The sequence below is a fragment of the Schistocerca cancellata genome, chromosome 5, assembly GCF_023864275.1.
Source record: "Schistocerca cancellata isolate TAMUIC-IGC-003103 chromosome 5, iqSchCanc2.1, whole genome shotgun sequence".
Classification (NCBI taxonomy): Eukaryota; Metazoa; Arthropoda; class Insecta; order Orthoptera; family Acrididae; genus Schistocerca; species Schistocerca cancellata.
In genome coordinates this window covers 266,528,608-266,550,552 of record NC_064630.1, presented here as the reverse complement: position 1 = coordinate 266,550,552, position 21,945 = coordinate 266,528,608, and the positions used below count along the sequence as shown (strand labels likewise).

General features: G+C 42.8%; 1 protein-coding gene across 1 annotated transcript in view; it reads left to right on the top strand.

Moving 5' to 3' along the window:
• Positions 1-21,945, top strand: part of LOC126188483 (sodium/potassium/calcium exchanger Nckx30C) — a 1,432,322-nt gene that overhangs the window by 1,096,305 nt on the left and 314,072 nt on the right. Inside the window, exon 5 of the mRNA XM_049930087.1 lies at positions 3,796-4,073. Coding sequence (XP_049786044.1) covers positions 3,796-4,073 — 278 coding nt within the window. The remainder of the gene's footprint in view (positions 1-3,795; positions 4,074-21,945) is intronic.

Sequence of the window (21,945 nt, the reverse complement as noted above, 5' to 3'; positions counted from 1 at the left end):
TGTGCCATAGGAGCGGAAAGCCGCGATAACGTCTTCCGCCGGGGGCTCGAACGGTTCGAAAACTCGTATGTTGTGCATTCTCAAGTCTGCGTGGTCGACAGTGACCGCACCGACATTCCCGTCGGCGTGGAAAAAGCGTAGTCCGTGTTTGGTGTCACGAAGTATTTTTTCGCACACCGCGTTATTGGCGACTTTGACGTACACCGTACTGCTTAATATGGACAAATGGATGCCCAAGATGTCGGAAGCTGGGACCTTAGCAACGTCACGTAGGAAGTGTTCCACCTCCAAGACCTTTGGTAGTGTGTAGTTGCTGCAGAATCTGAATCGTTAGTGTTGATTTTCTAAAACGGTCCATTGACTGAGCTATCGTTTTGAAAGAGTGATACATTAATTTTGGGAAATTTCGTGAGCAATGCCTTTCAGAAAGTAAACTGGACAGAATGAGTTATTAAAGATGGAGAAGCAGTGAACAATTTATCTGAATAGATAGATAGATAAAGGTTTCGAGATAACAGTTTAACTATTATTGAGGTCCAACATGACAGTCGAAAGGTAATCGTATTTTGTGCAAGTTGTTCTTCATCTAGAACACTGTCACACGATATCTGCCTAGCGTAGAATATTAGTTAATGCCGTAAAACATGCCATACGGGTAGAAAGACGATATCGTACCACTACCGTAAATGAATACTCTATAAGTACCTAAATCGACTCATTCATGTTACTGATTGGTCGTCCGTGGATCGTACGTAAGGTCTCTTTAAATTTCGTTTCTGGAATTTCTTTCTTTGCACTTTCGTCAAGTAAAAATTTTACGTTCCTACATTTTCCCGCTCAAGAAGCCAGAATCGAGAAGTGCTTTATTGTAACCATCCATTCGAAGAATAATGATTGATAGTGTGTTGAAGTTTAGAATTTAAGGAATAATACTGGAAAACGCTCATGTAAACGTGGACTAACTTCCTCGTCATTGCGATACCTCGACATCGCAGTTTCTCGGACGCTGCCACACATACAGGTTTAACGAGTACAAGTGGCTATGTTTTTATATGTCATACGTTCATATTTACACACATCTCTCTCTCTTAACAGTATTCCTGCAAACACGTCACATAATTTATTACAACATGTTTTCAGCACGATCGTAACTGCACCACTATGTGGACCACGCCGATCGGTATAAACAATCGTTTTTCGTCGACACATCCATACTTCAACACCTGGCCTTCTGCCCAGGGGAAAATAAGCATTAATGGCTTTCTCTTGCGACATGTGCCCGGAGGTACCAACCAACTTAAAAGCGTAATACTCATAATAGCTATAGTTATTAGTCTGCAGATGAATTAAATTCTGATTTGATGTTGTTCAGTACACGGTCCTCAGTCACCAAGAGAAATATTTGCACTTATACCCATTACAACTTGCATACTTTCAATTACGCTAGAATGAGGACATAGCCATCTACCACGCAGACGAATGAAGCTCATACATGTCTACGGGACACATCAAACCTTGATATTTGATATCTGAATAAGTTTCTTGATATTGGAAATCACAGCCATAAATTTATCAAAAGACAATTCCGTTTTGTACTTTGGCTGTAATACAACTACAGTTATTACTTTCACACGATCAGGCGGTCTCGGCACTGTGCCATTTTCAAGTGCTGAGTCTTAAAATGTACGTCCCTCATTTAACAACTGTTGTAGAATACTGGAAGGAGAACAACCCTCCATACTCGTCAACGTGTTATTTAAATTGTTAACAGGTATGTAACGTTGTTGTCGTTCAATCTGCTATTTAAATAACGGACGTACATGTTACAGGCAAACATTTGAAAATTACGTATATATGCAGACTGCAGCAACAAATGAAAATTTGTGCCTAGGGAGGGATTCGAAACCGAGTTTCCTGCTCTTTAGGCAAATACGCTAACCACTACAACACCCTAACCCTGGCACAGTGGCTGTGCAGAACTGCACGGACTACCCTACCATGCCTCCCTGCTCAGTCTAAAATCGCACTCACGCCTCGGCCTATCTGGCATTCCCCTTAAACTTGAACAGCATTGCAGAGAGTCTCCAACTGTAATGGAACGGCACGCCAGCATCGAAAGAACCAGGATCGTGCATGTAACACAGACGTAGGTGCTTTAATCAAATGAAACTATATGGTTCCAGAGTGCTTTTCAAGTCTCAAACGTCTATGACCCCTACATGGAGGCTGAAGCAACGAATGAAAATAGCACTTCGCCTAACTCTTGTATTAGAGTGAATACACTACTGGCCATTAAAATTGCTACACCACGAAGATGACGTGCTACAGACGCGAAATTTAACCGACAGGAAGAAGATGCTGTGATATGCAAATGATTAGCTTTTCAGAGCATTCACACAAGGTGGGCGGTGGTGGCGACACCTACAACGTGCTGACATGAGGAAAGTTTCCAACCGATTTCTCATACACAAACAGCAGTTACCGGCGTTGCTTGGTGAAACGTTGTTGTGATGCCTCGCGTAAGGAGGAGAAATGTGTACCATCACGTTTCCCACTTTGATAACGGTCGGATTGTAGCCTATCGCGATTGCAGTTTATCGTATCGCGACACTGCTACTCGCGTTGGTCGAGATCCAGTGACTCTTAGCAGAATATGGAATCGGTGGGTTCAGGAGGGTAACACGGAACGCCGTGCTGGATCCCAACGGCCTCGTATCACTAGCAGTCGAGATGACAGGCATCTTATCCGCATGGCTGTAACGGATAGTGCAGCCACGTCTCGATCCCTGAGTCAACACATGGGGACGTTTGCAAGACAACAACCATCTGCACGAACAGTTCGACGACGTTTGGAGCAGCATGGACTGTCAGCTCGGAGACCATGGATGCGATTACCCTTGGCGCTGCATCACAGACAGGAGCGCCTGCGATGGTGTACTCAACGACGAACCTGGATGCACGAATGGCAAAACGTCATTTTTTCAGATGGATCAAGGTTCTGTTTACAGCATCATGATGGTCGCATCCGTGTTTGGCGACATCGCGGTGAGCACACGTTCGAAGCGTGTATTCGTCATCGCCATACTGGCGTATCACCCGGCGTGATGGTATGGGGTGCCATTGGTTACACCTCTCGGTCACCTGTTGTTCGCATTGACGGCACTTTCAACAGTGGACGTTACATTTCAGATGTGTTACGACCCGTGGCTCTACCCTTCATTCGATCCCTGTGAAACCCTACAGTTCAGCAGGATAATGCACGACCGCAGTTGCAGTTCCTGTACGGGCCTTTCTGGATACAGAAAATGTTCGACTGCTGCCCTGGCCAGCACATTCTCCAGATTTCTCACCAATTGAAAACGTCTGGTCAATGGTGGCGAACGACTGGCTCGTCACAATACGCCAGTCACTACTCTTGATGAACTGTGGTATCGTGTTGAACCTGCATGGGCAGCTGTACCCGTACATGCCATCCAAGCACTGTTTGACTCAATGCCCAGGCGTATCAAGGCCGTTATTACGGCCAGAGGTGCTTGTTATGAGTGCTGTTTTCTCAGGATCTATGCACCCAAACTGCGTGAAAATGTAATCACGTGACAGTTCTAGTATAATATATTTGTCGAATGAATACCCGTTTATCATCTGCATTTCTTCGTGGTGTAGCAATTTAAGGGCCAGTAGTGCATATGACTGTGATCTTAACATAGCCGAGATGGAAAATGAAACCGTCTTTTGATATCTGAAACAACTTTTGTTGTTCAGCGCTTCACCCACTGTACGCTTGCGGTGTTGCAGGCAAGGTGGACGAGAAGGCGACGCAGCTGCACGCGATCGCGTCGCTCAAGGTGCTGCTGGACGCGCAGCGGAGCAGCAACGGCGCGGCCACGTCCACGGCGGCCAACCACGTGGCGGCGCAGCAACAGCAGCAGCTGCTCCAGCAGCAGCAGCAACAGCAGCAGCAGCAGCAGCAGCAGCAGCAGCAACAGCAGCTGCTCGACAAGGACGCGGAGACGCGGCTGCAGGACCAGCCGAATGGCGTCGCCGCGGGCATCGACGACCAGGCCGTCGACACGGTGAGTACCCGCTAGACGCTATACTTCGTACGGAGAAAGAAGGCGCTGACATTTGTCAGCGTTGTTTCCAGCTATCACCAACGAAGCGTAAAAACCTGCTTGCGGTACCGAGGTTGCGTGGCTAAAAGCCTAGCCGTCTGTGTAGACGAACTCGAAGTTGTATTACGTGACAGGTGGTGGTAGACGTGCCAGGTAGGTGCCACAGGTCCACTTGTATTGTCGGGGCTCTTCGGGCTACAGCTGCGCAGTGCTGTACCAGGGAGTTGAAATTCTACAGCAGGTAGGAGCGGGAAAAGACCCTGCTGTACTTCAGCATGCAAATGACACAGTCACTGGACTTTTTACATAACACATTGAAGTATTGCTATGTTATGTGTAAAAGGTTGCAATATTAAATAGAGAAACAGGGTAATCGCTGCTACTAGCTCTCGTACTCCTCGGAAATTTGCTCCCTTAAGGAATATGGCTGCAGCCTGAATTGTCTTCATACTGTGTAACAATTGGAGGCCGTGCATTTAAGAATGTAAAATTCAACCTATCAAACCTTGAGCTAATTTAAATAATTCATAATTCATGACAGTCAGTGGCCTGTACTGAATTATTCCGCAAGGAAAGGCTGTAGGATCCGCCATGGATTATAGCTGGACGGAGTAGGGGATGAATTTTAAGTTACTGAAAGTCTAACTAGTACTACGGGTAAAATGAACATTTGTTGACTCCGACTTATTGATTAAAATGCTTGTAAATATAATAAAATGTGATGATTCCTGGTACCTAACACATTTTCAGTTCCATACTTATAAATCTTAAACCTTGCTTCTGCGTCCCTTCTAAATTCGTGGCTAATGGGGCGACAATGATCAAAGGATGGGCTAACCATAGACGCACTTAGTATCCACATGTAGCACAGAGGTGGTCCTATGGCCACCAATATCCTCGGATTTAAACTGAGTTGAGAGTCTGTGGCACCGCCTCGAAAGGTGTGGATCCTCAACAGAGGAACCTATGGCGCTGGAGTTGGCATGGCGCCACACCCAAGGCGGTACCTTCCAGAACCTCACTGACTTGCAGCACGTCTCGTAACGGCCCGCGCTGCAAAAGCTGGTCATCCAAGCTCTTGACAGTTGGTCACGTTAGCGTAACTTAGCAGCGTAGATTCTGTTTGTGTGCGATGCAGAGTCTCACCGCAATACAAAGCTTTCTGCATTTACACTTGTATGAAGTGGTTTTACTTCCAGAAGCTTTTCCCGAGCATATGTCAGCCAGCGTCCCTTGAGATACGCAGACTGTTTCAGAAAGATAGTTTGGTTTCACCAAAGACCGTACTTTCTGCATACGTAAATGAAGAACTGCATATCTATTACATTCATTCCCATACAAAATTTTCACTTTTACCTTTTGGATCAAAGTTTTCAGTTACCTTTCGTAACTGTTTAATGTTCGCTGCACTGGACACACGACAGACATGCATGGAATAGTTAAATTACGTTAGATACGTTTTCGAGCATTCCCAGAGTTGCCGCATTCAACGTTGCCATGCGGAGTCGAAGTTGAGCCAAATTTGTTGGAATGGGAGCTCACACACGGAGTCTATAGCAAATCCTCATGAAAATAATCAGATATCGTGAAATCAGATGACATTGGAGGCCAGTGGTGTAACGTCAGATCAGTAGGCCCCTTACTTCGGCGTATTGTTAAGAAATGCTCAAACCTGCAGTTGCCATTACGTGGTGCACTGTCATGTAGAAAACTGAAAGGATCCATGTATTCTCACAGTTGTGACAATAGCCAGACGAACGAACGAGTCAGCGCCCTAGCTGCACCAGGCGATCATAATTGGCAAGTACAGTGACCGCCAACTTACAAGTGTCCAAGGATAAACACATCGTTTTGATGCGTAAGCTAAGATCCGCCCCTTGTTATTACCTTCTTTCGTGTAGAAGATAAAGCGCTATGAAAATGAACAAATATTTTCGAGACACCACGTATTCTACCATCCCGATTAAGCCATGCTAAGGATTGTGGCGTTATCTGTGTTATAAGGGTGAATGTCGCCATTAACAGCCGATAACGGTCATAGCTCAGAGGCGCTACACATCGCAGTCGACAATCGCCACTGGAGGGTTGCGCGACTTGTCACATGGGCGAAGCTGTTCGCAGCAGCGTGGCGAGGCAGGCAGCTGTGATTCAGTCTAGTACGGTCCGTTTCACGAGCTACTATCAATCACGCCGTTCTACTCATTGGATTTCGACGCTGCATTGCAGAGTATCGGTAAAAAAAGTAATGCCTTCTTTTTATTATTTGCCTAGAATTTCAAATGCAACAACATAAGTTGAAAACCACAACATTGACGATTAATTTGTGACTTTTCAATACAATCTCCGTCTACTTCCACAATTTTGGTCCATCTTTTATAAAGATTATGGATTCCGGTGTATCAAAGCCGGTCCTGCTTCGGAAGCCATTGACGTACGGACGATTTTGCGACCTCCTCATCTTCATAGTGAATCCTGCGATGGTATTCTTTTAGCGGCACGAACAGATGGAAGTCTGATGGTTCTAGATCAGGGTTGTATGGTGGACGACGCAAACGTCCCTATCAATTTTCACGATCTCTTCAGTGGTGTGACGACTGTTGTGCAGTATCGCATTGTTATGCAAAAGAAGAACATCCGCCATAGCTTTTGTTGAGACTCGCTAGAGAGTGCCTTAAGCTGTTTAAGGGTTACGACGTTCCGGGCAGAATTTATTGTGCATCCCTGCTCCAAAAAGTGAACCGGAGTCACACACACTGCAGTCACCGGCCCGCCTCTCCGCATTTCCTCAGCCAGCGGTGTTTGCCTTTCAGTTTCGATACAGTGTCGAACCATTCGTCTAAGAGTGCTGATACCTACTGCTGCGTCACCATACAGATTTTTCAGTCTTTCATAAATGCGAATGGGCGTTTCAACCTTGAAGCATTCAAGAATTCTATCATTGAACTCTGTCTTACATGAACATCGATGTCGGCCATTTTACAAGCGACTGCAGTAATGGCATCATTTGAGGCAGAAAGTTATTGCTGCAGTGGATTGGAGACGGAGTTTTGCCGAATTCAGTTCGTTCACTTAACAAAATTTATTTAAGGAGAAAACACGTAGGAGGCAGTACTTTTCACTGGTTATCGTGCCTGCACTTTCTTGCTCTCCAAAATCTGGCTTTGTTTACTGATTACGCATTCATATCTGGAGTGGGTAGAAATAATAAAATGTTTGCAAATCTATGTATACTACGCTCGTTCAGTTACACGAGTCCTTGGAGATCACATCCAGCTCTAGCCTATCGTCTTTATTATCAAAGTAAATTGCTCCCTGTACAGCGTTATAGCAGAAAACATTTTTCCGTCCGACGAGACAGGTATAAACGTGTTATACTAGGGCTAATCGGAAAGTAAGTTCCGATTGACCTCGAAGTGGAAACCACAGTGATACTCAGAAATATTTTATCTGCAACAGTTAGCTACAGCTTCCGGCTACTGCTCTACATAGTCACCACTCCAACTTAGACATTTGTCGTAGCGTTGTACCAACTTTCCAATACCCTCGTCATAGAAGGCAGCCGCCTATGCTTCCCGCCAATTCTCTACGCTCACCTATAGCTCGCTGTCTGTGCGAAAATGTTGTCTTCATAGCCAGTAGTTAATGTGAACAGAGATGAAACACAGAGGGAGCCAATTACCGGCTATAGTGCGGGTGATCATACGCTTTCCATAGAAAACGCTGCAGGAGCATTTTCATTGCCCCTGCAGATTGAGGCCGAGAATTGTCACGAAGTTGGAACCGTACGACAGTTCTGTAATGTGGGCTTAATAACATCAGGCTAAATCTCGCACCAGGACCTCATACTTGGCGGGAGACATTAGTTTCTACGCATATTTATGTGCTCACCATGTGCTCAGAATTGAAAAAAGCAAAGTGATGCAACTGACAGGCGTACTAGAGACACTGTCGAACACATATGTGCAAAGCTTTATTAGATTTTCACAGTGGTTTCCATTTCTTGACCGATCGGAACTTACTTTCCGAATATCCCTCGTACATAGCTACCGTGTTGGTGAGGCCGTAATCCTGTCTATACTACGAGCGGAGTGGCCTGGCATTTCACGAGACTGGGATGTCGTCAGGTTTGTACCGGCCGTCAGCGTGACAGGCGAGTGCAGGGGGAGAAAGATTCGTAAAATCAGACCACAGGCACTCCATTTCCGAGATATGAGGGCTTTCCATGTGCCACTTTCTCAAGGACGCACCCCAAAGTTCCTGGATCAGGGTAAAACGGCAACCGCGAGAGTCTACTGGGTAGAAACAGGTTTAGGCCAGCAACTGTAGCTCCAAATGAAGGTTTCGTGGCGTTTCTGTGGGCCCTCTCTAATAGATGGCTATTGCTAAATATACTGAATAGGCAATGTCATGCAGGACCTAAAGGTCAACCTTGGTAGTAAGACCACTTTTTAGTGTGTGGGGGAACAAACAGTTGGCAGCAGGTCCAGCCCCCTTTAGTGGAATGTTTTCACGAATTATATTCAATAAGTGACTGATATTGGGATTGCTGTAGTGGAGGGTTACTACCAAATATACTGAAAGATAGTCCCAAATTGGTCCAACGTTTAGGGTAATTTGGCAGAGATGTCATTTGAGTGGTCGGGCTAAGTTCGTTAACGTGGGACTCACTAGTAACCAACTTCCATTCGCTCGTGGGTCTGACCACGAAGAAACGCTGTCAACCGCATGGCAATCACCCTTAAAAGCAGCCCACTATGTCGCAAATTAGTCTGCTACTCGATTACGGTCTTACGATCTTGCACAATCCACCAGTCGCCCTCATTGTGCTCATGGCCTGAAGATGGTGTAAATTACTCGTATTTACTTAAACCGTTTGCCAACCAAAATAATCATATGTTGCGATCAGGGATGTTTTACTAAAAATTTTTGAAAAATTTTACATCGATCGCTGTTCACTCTCCATTGAAAGAATGCTTTCTGAAATTTTAAATTCTTTTGCTACTTAAATTTTGAAATCATTAGTTCATTGGTCAACACTGGAACATTTTTTGATTTGTACACTTTTGGTTGGTGAGCAAACGAAAAAAAATTCGATGTTCAACTTGATATCTCTTTTGTTGCTTTGCTTGACAATTCGATATACTACATATAAACTAATTAAATGAATAAGTTGTGCACAATTAACTCTTGTACGTTTTCGTTAAGAATTCATTAAAAAATTTGGTCCGAGAGAAGTGTCAAGTAAAATACTCAACGACCACCGATCAGAAGTATTTTATGGAGGTGGTGCTGTAGAACTGCATTATGCAGTACATAGCCCTATCAATATCTTTTATTAGAGAAAATCGATTTCGGTCTAGAATAAGACCCTCTTCGGGTCTGTTCTACGAAAGAAGAACAAAAAGACACGTAGCAAAGTGTTTAATATTAAAGTTCATAGTTATTACGTGAAAAGACATTAAATCCATTACGTTTTATATCACTTTATAAAGTTCTTACATAAAAATCTTAGCTATGCATTTGCGTAACTGGAATAACAGCTATGAGACGTACATTGATCCATGACTAATAGCAGCTTTATATAGCTAACATATATATCCATTTAACCTCATAGACCTATGTGTGTGGTAATCTCACGTACCGAATAAGGTAGGTCAAAGATTATGCAGTGGAGCATTTATGACACTGCAAAGATATACCAACTACTGATTAGACCGATTGTCAATACAGCATCGATGTTAACATAACACATAATTGATGTGTAATATTAAGATCTACGTCGTATTGACAATCGGACACGAAGATTGTCCTGAAGATGGTTTGATCATAGACCGAAACCAATAATACAGTTCTTGACAATCATCGATTAGTTGAAGGAAATTTAAAAACTCGCATCATTTCCTTGGGTGTGACATTTACTATCGCGTATTGTACGTCGACCTGCGAGTGAGAATCGGCTAGGCTGGTTTCATCTCGGATTTCTGTTATAAGTGGCGGGCTTTGAGTTGTGTAGAACGGGTCGACGCGACGCACAGTTCCTTCAATAGCAAGGATAATCTCTCTCCTCCCCGTGTTGGCGACGAAGGCCGTTCCGTGAGCGAAATCCGAGCCGAAATTGCAATCTGGTGGCGCTGCTTTCCTGGGCCGCTGAGCCCGGCGCGATGGCTCGCGTTTGCACAAATAGGATTTCGGCAGCGGCGTAACCCTCAGCAGAGCACAAAATGTCACTTCTGGAAGTGTGTCACACACCGAAAGCGTGCTCCTGATATTAAACGGATGGGTTCACACAAATAATTCTCATTTCCCCAGCCATCAATTCAGCGCGTTCGTTCTTCCTTAGGTGAAGTCATTACCAAGATGATGTCACTTCGTTTATTTTGCGTGGCTTTCAAAATGCCGATGAAAAAAAGGAAGGCTTTTGCACGAAACAAGAAAAAATCATAACAGCTTCTCACGAAGAACAGTTTTAAGAGGGACTGCAATATATAGTTCGCTATTCCTCCAGGTGCTTATTAACCTGCGAGGAAAAAAAAGAAAAAAATATTCGTGGCCTGACAGTGTGAGAATGCGTTTATTTTATGAAGTATCACTTTTTAAGTTAATGAACTTTGCACGACGTTTTACACATGCGTAATTTCCATCTCTCAAGCTCGTTTTTATAAGGTCTGCTATGATCTCTTCGTTGGCGTACAAAACTTTTTTTAATTCCTTCAGGTGTAAGAATAGGTGGAAATCACAGGATTCCAAATCTAATTAATAAACCCAATTTTCAAACAATCCCTACTTCACATTCTTAGTTTTGTCTTTTCTGAAGCATCTTTGTTGGCATGTGTATTGTCTTCGTGAAAGATAACTTTTTTTTTATTTTTCAGTCCAGGCGATTTTTCGTGTATTTTTCCATATAGTTGGTGCAGACTACTGCGCAACAACACAAGTTATTGGTTCACCATTCGCAACGCATTCAGTAGGAGTTTCCCCTTTAGAATCCCACATGAAATCACTATTTCTCGTTCCTGACCTGTATCTGTGGTCCCACCTCTCACCTACAATAAATATCTGTGGCCCAAACATGAGAAATTCATTTTCTACAAAATACTGTTGGGCTTGCATCTGCGTGATTTTGAAATACAACTAACAAGTATAAAACTTATATTCCTATTGTTTTTGCAGTGGCCCTCTTCAGAACGACTAAAATGCAGAGCACATCTGTTAAAACAATCGTAACCGTGGTTGTGTACTTCTTTTTAGTGTTTCGAAATTACACTACTTTATGCCCAAAACATCTTTATTGAAATTGAATCTGGCCGTGAATGCCTCCGCAATTACATGGGAAATTCAACTTTGCTCAACACTCAACAATTGTAGAAAGCATCTTCTACAAAGTTTTTCTATTGTTAATTATGTATGTAAATTGTACCATAATTTTTCTTTTGATATTTCCATGACGTCAGTTATTTCATACCCCTCTAATCGTCAGGCTTCCAGTAATGCATCCTGGACTTCTCTGCTTTTTCATGTGTTATTGTGATTCCGGGAAGTACTTCACATGGCTTACATTGAAGAGAAATGCCAACTCTTTTTAGTCCTGTTACCAATTTCTTAACTTTTGAAAGAATAGACACTCTAGAAGCCTTCAATAAATTAAATTAATTTCCATTGCCGGGTAAATCTGCCCAATACTTCATTGTGTAACGTGTTTCAGCCTAGGAACGAACATGTACACCAAAATTACCTCTTTGCTAATCACTGAATTTTTTACTGTCTTCTCGCGCTGTACTTCACAGATTGACAGACATAGGCTCAAGCAGTTGAGTAAAGCCCTTTTTTTCTTAGACAGCAGTCATTGATTCATCTAAACTTTTAGCGATGATGGAGGAGGGTAAATGTATCAATCTTAGGTAAGGGACCCAGTCGAAAGTTATAAGCGAAAATCGTTCTGATACCACTGAAAGTGGAATACTGCGAAGACTGTAGGATAGGCAACTTTGAGAGCAATTGGCACTTATTCAGTAGAAGATATGGCTTTCACAGCACCCAAGATGAAAAGTGTCCATTGCTCTTAAAGTATGCATTTCAGATCACATGGTTACAGGACATTTCTTCTTGTTTTGGTCCCTTCTGCAACCTCTGAAAGTTTTAAGTCCCACAATCCTAGCAACAACAGTACCGGTGCATGTACTTACTCAAATTGACACCCTTCTCCATCATCGCTGAAAGTTTCTAACGTCATCACGGAATCATCGTGCAGAAGGAGTGCATATTCAGTTGGTCAAAGCGTGTGGCACGAAATCGGAGGTAGGCATTTAGAAGAAACAAAAACGATTTACTCAAACGCTCGAAACATAAATCGAGACTTGAGCAGCTATTCTGATAATGCATACAGTGTCTGTCACACATGGCTCGGAAGCGTTCACTGAGAGTATGTAATGAAATATTTAGATCAACCTTTGTGCCAAAAATAGCTTCGGCTTTATACAGTTAGTTAATTCGAGACTGCTAATGTGGTGTGCCGAGAGTGCCATGACGATCTGGTAGCGACACACTACGTAGTGTTTTAGAGTCAGACTGCTTGCCTAATTACTGAAGTCATTTCCACTTTTTTTTCATGTATTACAAATCACTTTTTTCGAAAACAGATCAGACAAAGAAATATCCATGTCCTGAAGACAGAACGTTTCAGAGAAACATCAGCTACAAGTCGTACTCTCTGCTACAAGTAGCAATAGTCCCGGTTATATGATGGTAACGTTAGGTTAACGAAGAGTCTCGTAAGACGATCGTCACTTGTAACGTATTATGCCTTGGACTCACAGCGTTCAGGACTTCCGTGCAATACTTATACTGGTTCCGTCACTGTCTTAACTAATGAGGAGACAATACTGCATTTGGATTTTTCTAATTTTATATATTTATGACATGTGAACTTCAGAATTCAAATGTCAATCAACCAACGCAGTTATATGCAACTCTCAGAACTTTACGCAAAAATCGACTCTGAAAATTTTCTACGAACATTATTAACTCACTATAGTTAAGCCGATCTTTCTGAGCGGGCTGTGCAGCTAACTCGGTAGCTTTGTACAATGATAGTCGGATAATCAATAGGTCGCTGGTTCCAATAGCGCTATGGTCTTCTGTCTCTTTCCGTTCCGTTCGAATACCTACATCGTTTCAGTACAAAATTCATCAAATATGTGCTACATAACAAGTATCTAACAACCATTTTTCATGACAAATCCATGTCCTCTTGTTTCTAATTACATACCGCACGTATTACAAATATGAGTATAAATTCTTCATAATTGATACTCTATAAAATATTGTTAACAAATATCGTTCGGATTAAAAAACATTAGACTGATGAACCAAAACATTATGACCTCCTGCTTAATAGCTTGTCTGTCCGTCTTTAGAACGAAATTAATCACTGAATCTGTGCATCAGAGATTTGAAAGTTTGTTGGTAGGTTTGTGGAGGTATGTGGCATTAGATGTCTACGCACAGGTCATGCAAATCGTTTAAATAATGGGCCGCTGATTTGCGTAGGCAGTATGGTGCCCGGTAGCGACCTATGTGGTTTCCATAGAATTTACATCAAGTGAACTTGATCGCCATCAGCTTCAGTTCACCATAATGCTCCTCAAACCACTATAGCACGGCTCTGGCTCCGAGACACGGATAATTATATTGCTGAAAGATGACATCGCCGTCGGGAAAGACATCAAGTACGAAGGGATGCAGGTGATTCGCAGCTGTCAGAGTGTCTTCGATTACTACCCCGGGTCCATTGCAAGCGCAGCAAACTGTCTCCCTTAGCATAATACTGCTCCCACCGGCCTGCGTCCGTGGCGCGCTGCGCTTTTCGAGCCAGCGTTCACCTCGATGACGGCGTTCATAGAGACGACCACAGACCTATAGCAGCAAAAACGTGATTCATCTGAGGAGCCGATACGTTTCCATTGGTGGACGCTCGAACCCCAATGGTCCGGTGGCCACTGCAGTCGTAATTGACGATGTCGTTGGGTCGAGATGTGAACTAATAGGGGTGGTCTGCTGCGGAGCTCCAAATTCGACAACAGTGTGCTCCGAAACACTTGCAGGTGCGCCAGCGTTGTCAAGGATGCCACAGATCACGGTCTTTACTACTTTGCAGAGCAAAAGAGCCGCCAAACCCCACATCCTGTGAAGATTCGTGGGCGTCCAACTATTAAGCGCCGAGCAGTAGTTTCACTGTCATTCTACCTCTTTCCCTAGATGCTCACGACAGTAGCAAATGAACATTCGACCAGCTTCGTCGTTTCTAGCTGCCCTTTGTCAAAGTCGCTTATCTCAGTGGATTTCTAAATTTTCAGCCGATATCTTTGCTAGGGAGATCCCCCGTCCGTGTCTGCTCCATTTATGTATTTTTGTTACCGCGTCACGCTACCAGGCGGCATCCTACGTCAGGTTAGGCAGTGCTCATATGTTTTGGCTTATCAGTGTATACATTTTTCATACAAAATAATAATTATAATTGTGTTAATTAGCATACAGTTGATGGATTTGGTATGAAAATGATGTAGATAACCGAGTTGAACTAACGAAATGAAATGAGAGAAAATATCAAAGCGAGATTCGAAACAGCGATCTATTGATTACCCGATTGCCACGCTCCAGCGTTACCGGGTAAGCCACGTGACCCATCATAAACAATGGCTTCAGCTTAGAGAAGTTTCCTCGGAAATCGAAGTAGATTTTCTCTAGAATTTTGAGAGTTAGGTATAACTTTGGCGATTGATATTTCAGGTCTGCAACTTCAAGTACCTCAAACATAAAAAATTACCACAATCCGATTAGAGAGTGGTCCTCTTGTAAGTCAGATCCAAATGCTTGGTATGCTGTCACTCTTCCTTTCAGTTCTGACTGATCGACCATTAATAATCCAAACAGTGAGTTGTGGAACTGCTGGAAAGCAGTTACAGGCAGCTGATGCGAGGAAACTGAATCGTTTGACACCTTCCTGTGCACATATCGGGTCACAGAAAACGAGTCTCGTGGCCACATTTAGTGTGCAACCGGAATTGTCAGTTTTAGCAGATGCAAATCGTTGTCATAGAAGAAAGCATTAATTGTCGAGGCTATTTTGATATTTCACAAAAACATTATGTTCTTGTGAAATGTCAAAGTACTGATACAAACTTGCAGTCCAAAGGCGGATGAGCAACTCGTGCCACTACAATGTCTGCAATCAGAAAAACATACTAACAACAAAAATGAGACACTGTTTTAACGTTCAGTGCAGTCTTCACAAATTTTACTTTTGCCATGCACTGGCAATGAGATCTGATGAGTAGGGAAAGACACTTGTTTCATCCTCGTTCGCAATCACCTTCTCGTCCTGAAATGCATATGTGAGATACGAATCCAGCAGGAGCAAGAACATTGCGGGAACTAACCCATTCCATTGTCATTTCGTAGCACTGATGCACTGCGAGAGACGCTAATGGAGAGGACAATCCGAGATGAAACGTGGCGCCGAGACGGCATCTCGGAAGAGTCGACGCCGTGAAATGCGCCGCAATGTATCGTTTGACAGATATGACTCCAGAAAAATTATTTTGAACAATTAGTTCAGGAGCCCATTCGAAGTGCAAATGATTGCGAAAACATACTTGACCTCTTAGCAACAAACAATCCTAACCAGGTGGGGAGCATCATGACGGATATAAGGACTAGTGACCAAAAGACTGTTGTTGCAAGACTGAATACTGTAACAACCAAACCCATCTAAAATAAACACAAAGTACATCTGTTTAAGAAATCAAATGAAAATTCGCTTGACGCCTTTCTAAGGGGCAGTCTCCACTCCTGATCTATACAAGTGTAAACCAGATGTTGCTTGAGTTCAAAGAAACAGTACCGATTGCACTTGAGAAATCCAAATAAAATAATAGGGGGTGGTACTGATCTTCCACGGTACTCAAAAAGGGGTCAGAACACTTTTGCCGTAGCCACAAAAAAGTATGCCAAATTTACATGAACGCAAAATCCCCAAGTTTGGTGAAGTTTTACGGAAGCACGAAATATAGAGCGATCTTCAATGCGAGATACCTTTAATAGCTTCCATAGAGAAACTTTGTCTCGAAATCTCGCGGAAGGCCTAGAGAGAGTCCATCTTTATACATGATGGTTGTGGGACCTCGGCTGTTCAGCACGAAATGTCAAACAAAAAATACCTTCAGAGATATATATTTTCAATTTTATAAAAATAAAATAAAACTATAAATATAGACGGATAAAGGTGTTTACAAAGAGATTCTGGTCATTTGTAAATTACACCAGCAGAAAGACGAAACCAGTACCTTCAAAGTGCGATAAGATGGATGATGTCACTCATGACAATGCCACTAAAACAGAGTTACTAAACGCGGCTCACGAAACTCATTTATCAAAAAATATGAAGTGAATATTCCAAAATTCGAATCGAGAACAACTACCAACACGAGTAACTTAGAAACACGTATCATGGGTGTAATGAAGCAGCTTAAATCACTTAATAAAGGGAAGCGCTCCGGTTCAGATCGTATACGAGTCAGGTTCCTTTCAGAGTATACTGATACAGTAGCTCTACACATATCAATTATATCAAACCACTCGCTCTTTGAAAGATCTGTACGAAAGACTTGGAAGTTATACAAGTCACCCCAATACCCAAGAAAGGAAATAGGCGTAGCCCGATGAATTACAGGCCCATATCATTAACGTCGATTTGCAGTAGGATTTTGGAACATACACTGTGTTCGAACATTATAAATTATCTCAAAGAAATCGATTTATTGACAAATGGCATGGATTCAAAAATTATCGTTCCTGTGAACGTTCCGCCTACAGTAAACATACAGTCATATTTTCTGTCGAATGGGTTGCCTAGTGGTAGGTGCCTGCACTTAAACTTCGATTCTCTATAGCGCCGTTGGATGAAATTTTCAGACACGGTTCCTGTCATCGATTTGCTTCTCAAGACATCCTCTACAACCCTTCCAAGTTTGTCGTGGCACTTCTTGGACACTCTGTATAACTAGGAACGACTTTTACATCGTTTCTCCAAATGCAATCCAAGTTCTGCTCCCCAGCTGTGGTCGCCTCCTGCAGAGACGCTACAAACTATAACTGGGAATGTCCACTCACACCGCTTCCCCTTTATTTACTTTTGTATTTATTTATTTGAATCATCAGTGTAATTAGTTTTCATCAGTTTTCTGACTGGTGTGATGCGCCCCGCCACGAAATCCTCTCCAGTGTCAACCAACCTTTCCATCTCACAGTAGCTATTGCAAGCTACGTCCTCAATTACTTACTGGAGATACTCCAATCTCTGTCTTCCTCTACAGCTTTTTCCCTCTACTACAATGGAAGTTATCACGCGATGTCCTAACAGAGTTCCTATCATCGTGTATCTTCTTCTTGTCAGCGTTTTCCATGTGTTTCTTTCCTCGCAGATTCTGCGGATATCCTCATTCCTTACTTTATCAGTCCGAAGAATTTTTAACGTTCATCTGTAGCACCACATCTCAAAGGCTTTGATTTTCTTCTATTACAGTTTCTCCACATTCTATGACTCACTACCACACAATGCTGTGCTCCAAACGTACATTCTCAGAGATTTCTACCTCAAATTAAGGGCTACGTTTGATACTTGTAGATTTCGTTCGGCCAGCAATGACCTTTTTGCCAGTGCTAATTTGCTTTTTAATCGTCCTTGTTCCAACCGTCATGGGTTATTTTGCTGCCTACTATCTACTTATGTGATCCCCAAACCTGATGTTAATTTTCTTGCTATTCTTATTTCTGCTACTACCATTACTTACGTCTTCGTTCCATTTCTCTTAATACATATTCTGTAATCATTAGACTGTTCATTCCATTCATCACATCCTGTAATTCTTCTTTACTTTCAACCAGTATGTTAATGACACCAGTGAATCTTATCACTCACATTATTTCACTTTGAACTTTAATCCCACTCATTTCAAATTTTCTTTTATTTTCGTCATTGCTTCTTCAATGTATAGACTGAGCAGTACAGGCGAAATACTGCATCCTTTTGTGCTAGATCCTTTTTAACTTGAGCACTTTATTCTTGCTCTTCCATTCTTACTGTATCTTCACGATTCTTGTACGTATAGTGTATTACCCTACTTTCTATATTACTTACACCTAATTTTCTAGGAATTTCCAATGTCTTGCAACATTTTACACTGTCAAACGCATTTTCTGTGTCGACGAATGCTAGGAGCATGACCTGCATTTCCTTCGGCCTTCCTTCCATTATCATGCGCAACGTCAGAATTGCCCATCTGGTGCCGATGACTTCGGCTTTAGAAAAGGCTAAAGCCAAACTGATCGTTATCTAACCGATGTTCACTTTACTTTTCGAATCTCCTATATAATTATTTATCAACAGCTTGGATCTATGAGCTTTTAACTTTATTGTGCGATATTTTTTGCACTTATCTCCCCATGCTGTCTTCAGAATTGTGTGGATGATATTTTTCCGAAAGTTTGCTGGCATCACCAGTCTTATATATCCTACACATAAACTTGACTTGACCTTTAGTTACCAATTTCCCCAGAGATTTTAGAAATTCCGAAGGGTTGCTATGTGTCTTCTTGCTTTATTTGATCTCAAGTCGTCGGAAGCTCTTTTAAATCTACATCTACATCTACATGGATACTCTGCAAATCACCTTCACAATTCTCTATTATTCCAATCTCGTATGGCGCGAGGAAAGAATGAAAGCCTATATCTTTCCGTACGAGCTCTGATTTCCCTTATTCTACGGTGGTGGTCGTTCCGCCCTATGTAGGTCGGTGTCAACAAAATATTTTCGCATTCGGAGGAGAAAGTTGGTGATTGGAATTTCGTGAGAAGATTCCGTCGCAACGAAAAACGTCTTTCTTCTAATGATATCCAGCCCAAATCCCGTATCATTTGTGTGACACTCTGTCCCAAATTTCTCGATAATACAAAACGTACTGCCTTTCTTTGAACTTTTTCGATGTACTTCGTTAGTCCTATCTCGTAAGGATCCCACACCGCGCAGCAGTATTCTAAAAGAGGACGGACAAGCTAGTGTAGGCAGTCTCCTTAGTAGGTCTGTTACATTTTCTAAGTGTCCTGCCAATAAAACTCAGGCTTTGGTTAGCCTTCCCCACAACATTTTCTTTGCGTTCTTTCCAATTTACGTTGTTCGTAATTGTAATACCTAGGTATTTAGTTGAATTTACGGCTTTTAGATTACACTGATTTATCGTGTAACCGAAGTTTAACGAGTTCCTTTTAGTCCTCATGTGGATTCTGATTCTAATACTGAATCCCCTACCTCTTCCCTGTGCACTCCTGTTTCTTCTCCTATCACATCATCAGACAAGTCTTCCCCCATCATGGAGGCCTTCAATGTACTCTGTCCACCTATCTGCTGTCTCTTCTGCATTTAACAGTGGAATTTCCATTGCTTCCCCTGTGATCATCAGATACCTGTGCTTTCTCTCTCTCTCTCTCTCTCTCTCTCTCTCTCTCTCTCTCTCTCTCTCTCCTCACAAGCTGATGCCTTCATTCTTCACTTCATCTAGATTCACTCTTTCTGCATGCACTACTAATTTCTCAAATGACGCATCACATTTTCAATTTCTTTTAATCTCGCTCTCTCCCATTACAATACTGATTGTTCGCATTTACGTATATTCTCATTTCTAACCAATATGTAGTACTGGTACCACATGCCACTCTTCGTGTTCTTGTACTAATATTCTTCTCTGTAGTGTCAAGCACCTCTCTAATTAAAGCGGTTAGTTTCGGTATAACAGGTTTCCAGTAACCGTATCCATTTCGCAGCGTTGTCTCCTCAACGGCTCCCAGTGACAAGCGGCGCGGTTGCGCTTAAGCTGAAACAGGCAGGGGCCAGTAATCCTCGCATCGCAGAGTTTGACGACGGCTGCGGCTGACAGGTGCGGCCCGCGAGCGCACTTCACGACAGGGCAATCAGCCTCGGCAATTAGGCGGCGTGTCGCTGCCGCTGACGCTGACGTAGCGCCGGTGGTGGTGGTGGTGCTCCAGCAGAGTGCGAATGTGCCGTGCCGAGGCGCGGCGAACAGAGCCGCCGTATCGATCACAAGTCGCACCACCAGCCCGGGGGCAGGCCTGGTGTCACCGCTTTGGTCGTCTCCAGTAGCGAGCTCTGACCATACTGCACTGAATCATTCCGATCTATAAGCTAGATGAAGATAACGAGCACATCGAAATCTAACTTACCTCGCGCAACGGTTTTTATTTCAGTTAGTTTCTCGGAGGGTGCCAACGGCCTTGCCGCAGTGGTTACTGAAGTTAAGCACTGTCGGGCTGGACTTGCACTTGGATGGGTGACCATCCGGTCTGCCGAGAGCTGCTGGCATACGGGCTGCACTCAGCCCTTCTGAGGCCAATTGAGGAGCTACTTGATTGAGAAGTAGCGGCTCCGGTCTCGTAAAGTGACGTACGGTCGGCAGAGTGATGTGCTGACCACATGCCCCCCATCTCTGCATCCAGTGACGCCTATGGGCTGAGGAAGACACGGTGGCCGGTCGGTACCGTTGAGCCTTCCAAGGCCTGTTCATCCGGAGCTTAGTTTAGTACCCAAAGGGTACGGGGCGGGCTACAGTATCTAGTACATGCTTCTTCAGACATGTTTACATCTCTTTATTATTATTAACTTGGCCAGATTATGGCCTTCAGGCCCTCTCTCACAACGGACACACACCAAAAATATTACAAACGTTTTTCAGTTTCTATGCATGTTTGTGGTATCAGTTATGCGTATCTGGTATATTCTTCTGAGAATAATTATAATTAACAGCCTAAATAATTATAGTGAATAGTAAAAAAATACCACACGATTAGTTTAACGTTCCTCAGGACGTGTTTAACATAGAATCTTTTAAGAAAGAGCAGACAATTTCAATTGAGAATTCTATAGCCACATCTACATGATTACTCTGCAATTCACAATTAAGTGGCAGGCAGAGGGTTCATCGAACCACCTTCAAGCTATTTCCACTCTCGAACAGGGCACAAGAAAAACTAACACTTAAATGTTTCCAAATTTCTCTTATTTTATTGTGATGATCATTCCTTTCTTTGCAGGTGAGAGCCAACAAAACATTTTCACTCTCTGAGGCTATAGTTCAGTTTCATGAGAAGATCCTACCGCAACTAAAATCGTCTTTGTTTCAATGATTACCACTCTAATTCGCGTATCACGTCTGTAGCACTCTCTTCCCTGGTCCGCGATAATACAAAAACGACCTGCCCTTCTTAGAACTCTTTCGATATCGTGCGTCGATCCTCTATGATAAGAACCCCACACTCCACAGTAATACTCCAGAAGAGGCGGGCAAGCGTAGTGTAAGCAATCTCTTTAGTAGACCTGTTGCATTTTCTAAGTGCTCTGCCAATAAATCGGAGTCTTTGGTTTGGTTTCTCTAGAACGTTATCTATGTGACCATTGTAATTTCGGTTTTTCATAAGTGTAATCCCTAAGTATTTTGTTGATTTTACATCCTTTAGATTTGTGTGTTTTATCCTGTAAACGAAATTTAGTTAATTTTTTTTACTACTCACGTCGATGTGTTCACACTCATAATTATTTAGACCATACAGATATCTTGACTAAATCTTTTCGCACTTCCTTTTGATGATCTGATGACCTTATAAGACAGTAAACATCATCTACAAACAATCTAAGGGGACTGCTCAGTTTGTCTCCTAAATCGTTTATGTATCTCAGGAACAGCTGATGGACTATAACACTTCCTTGAG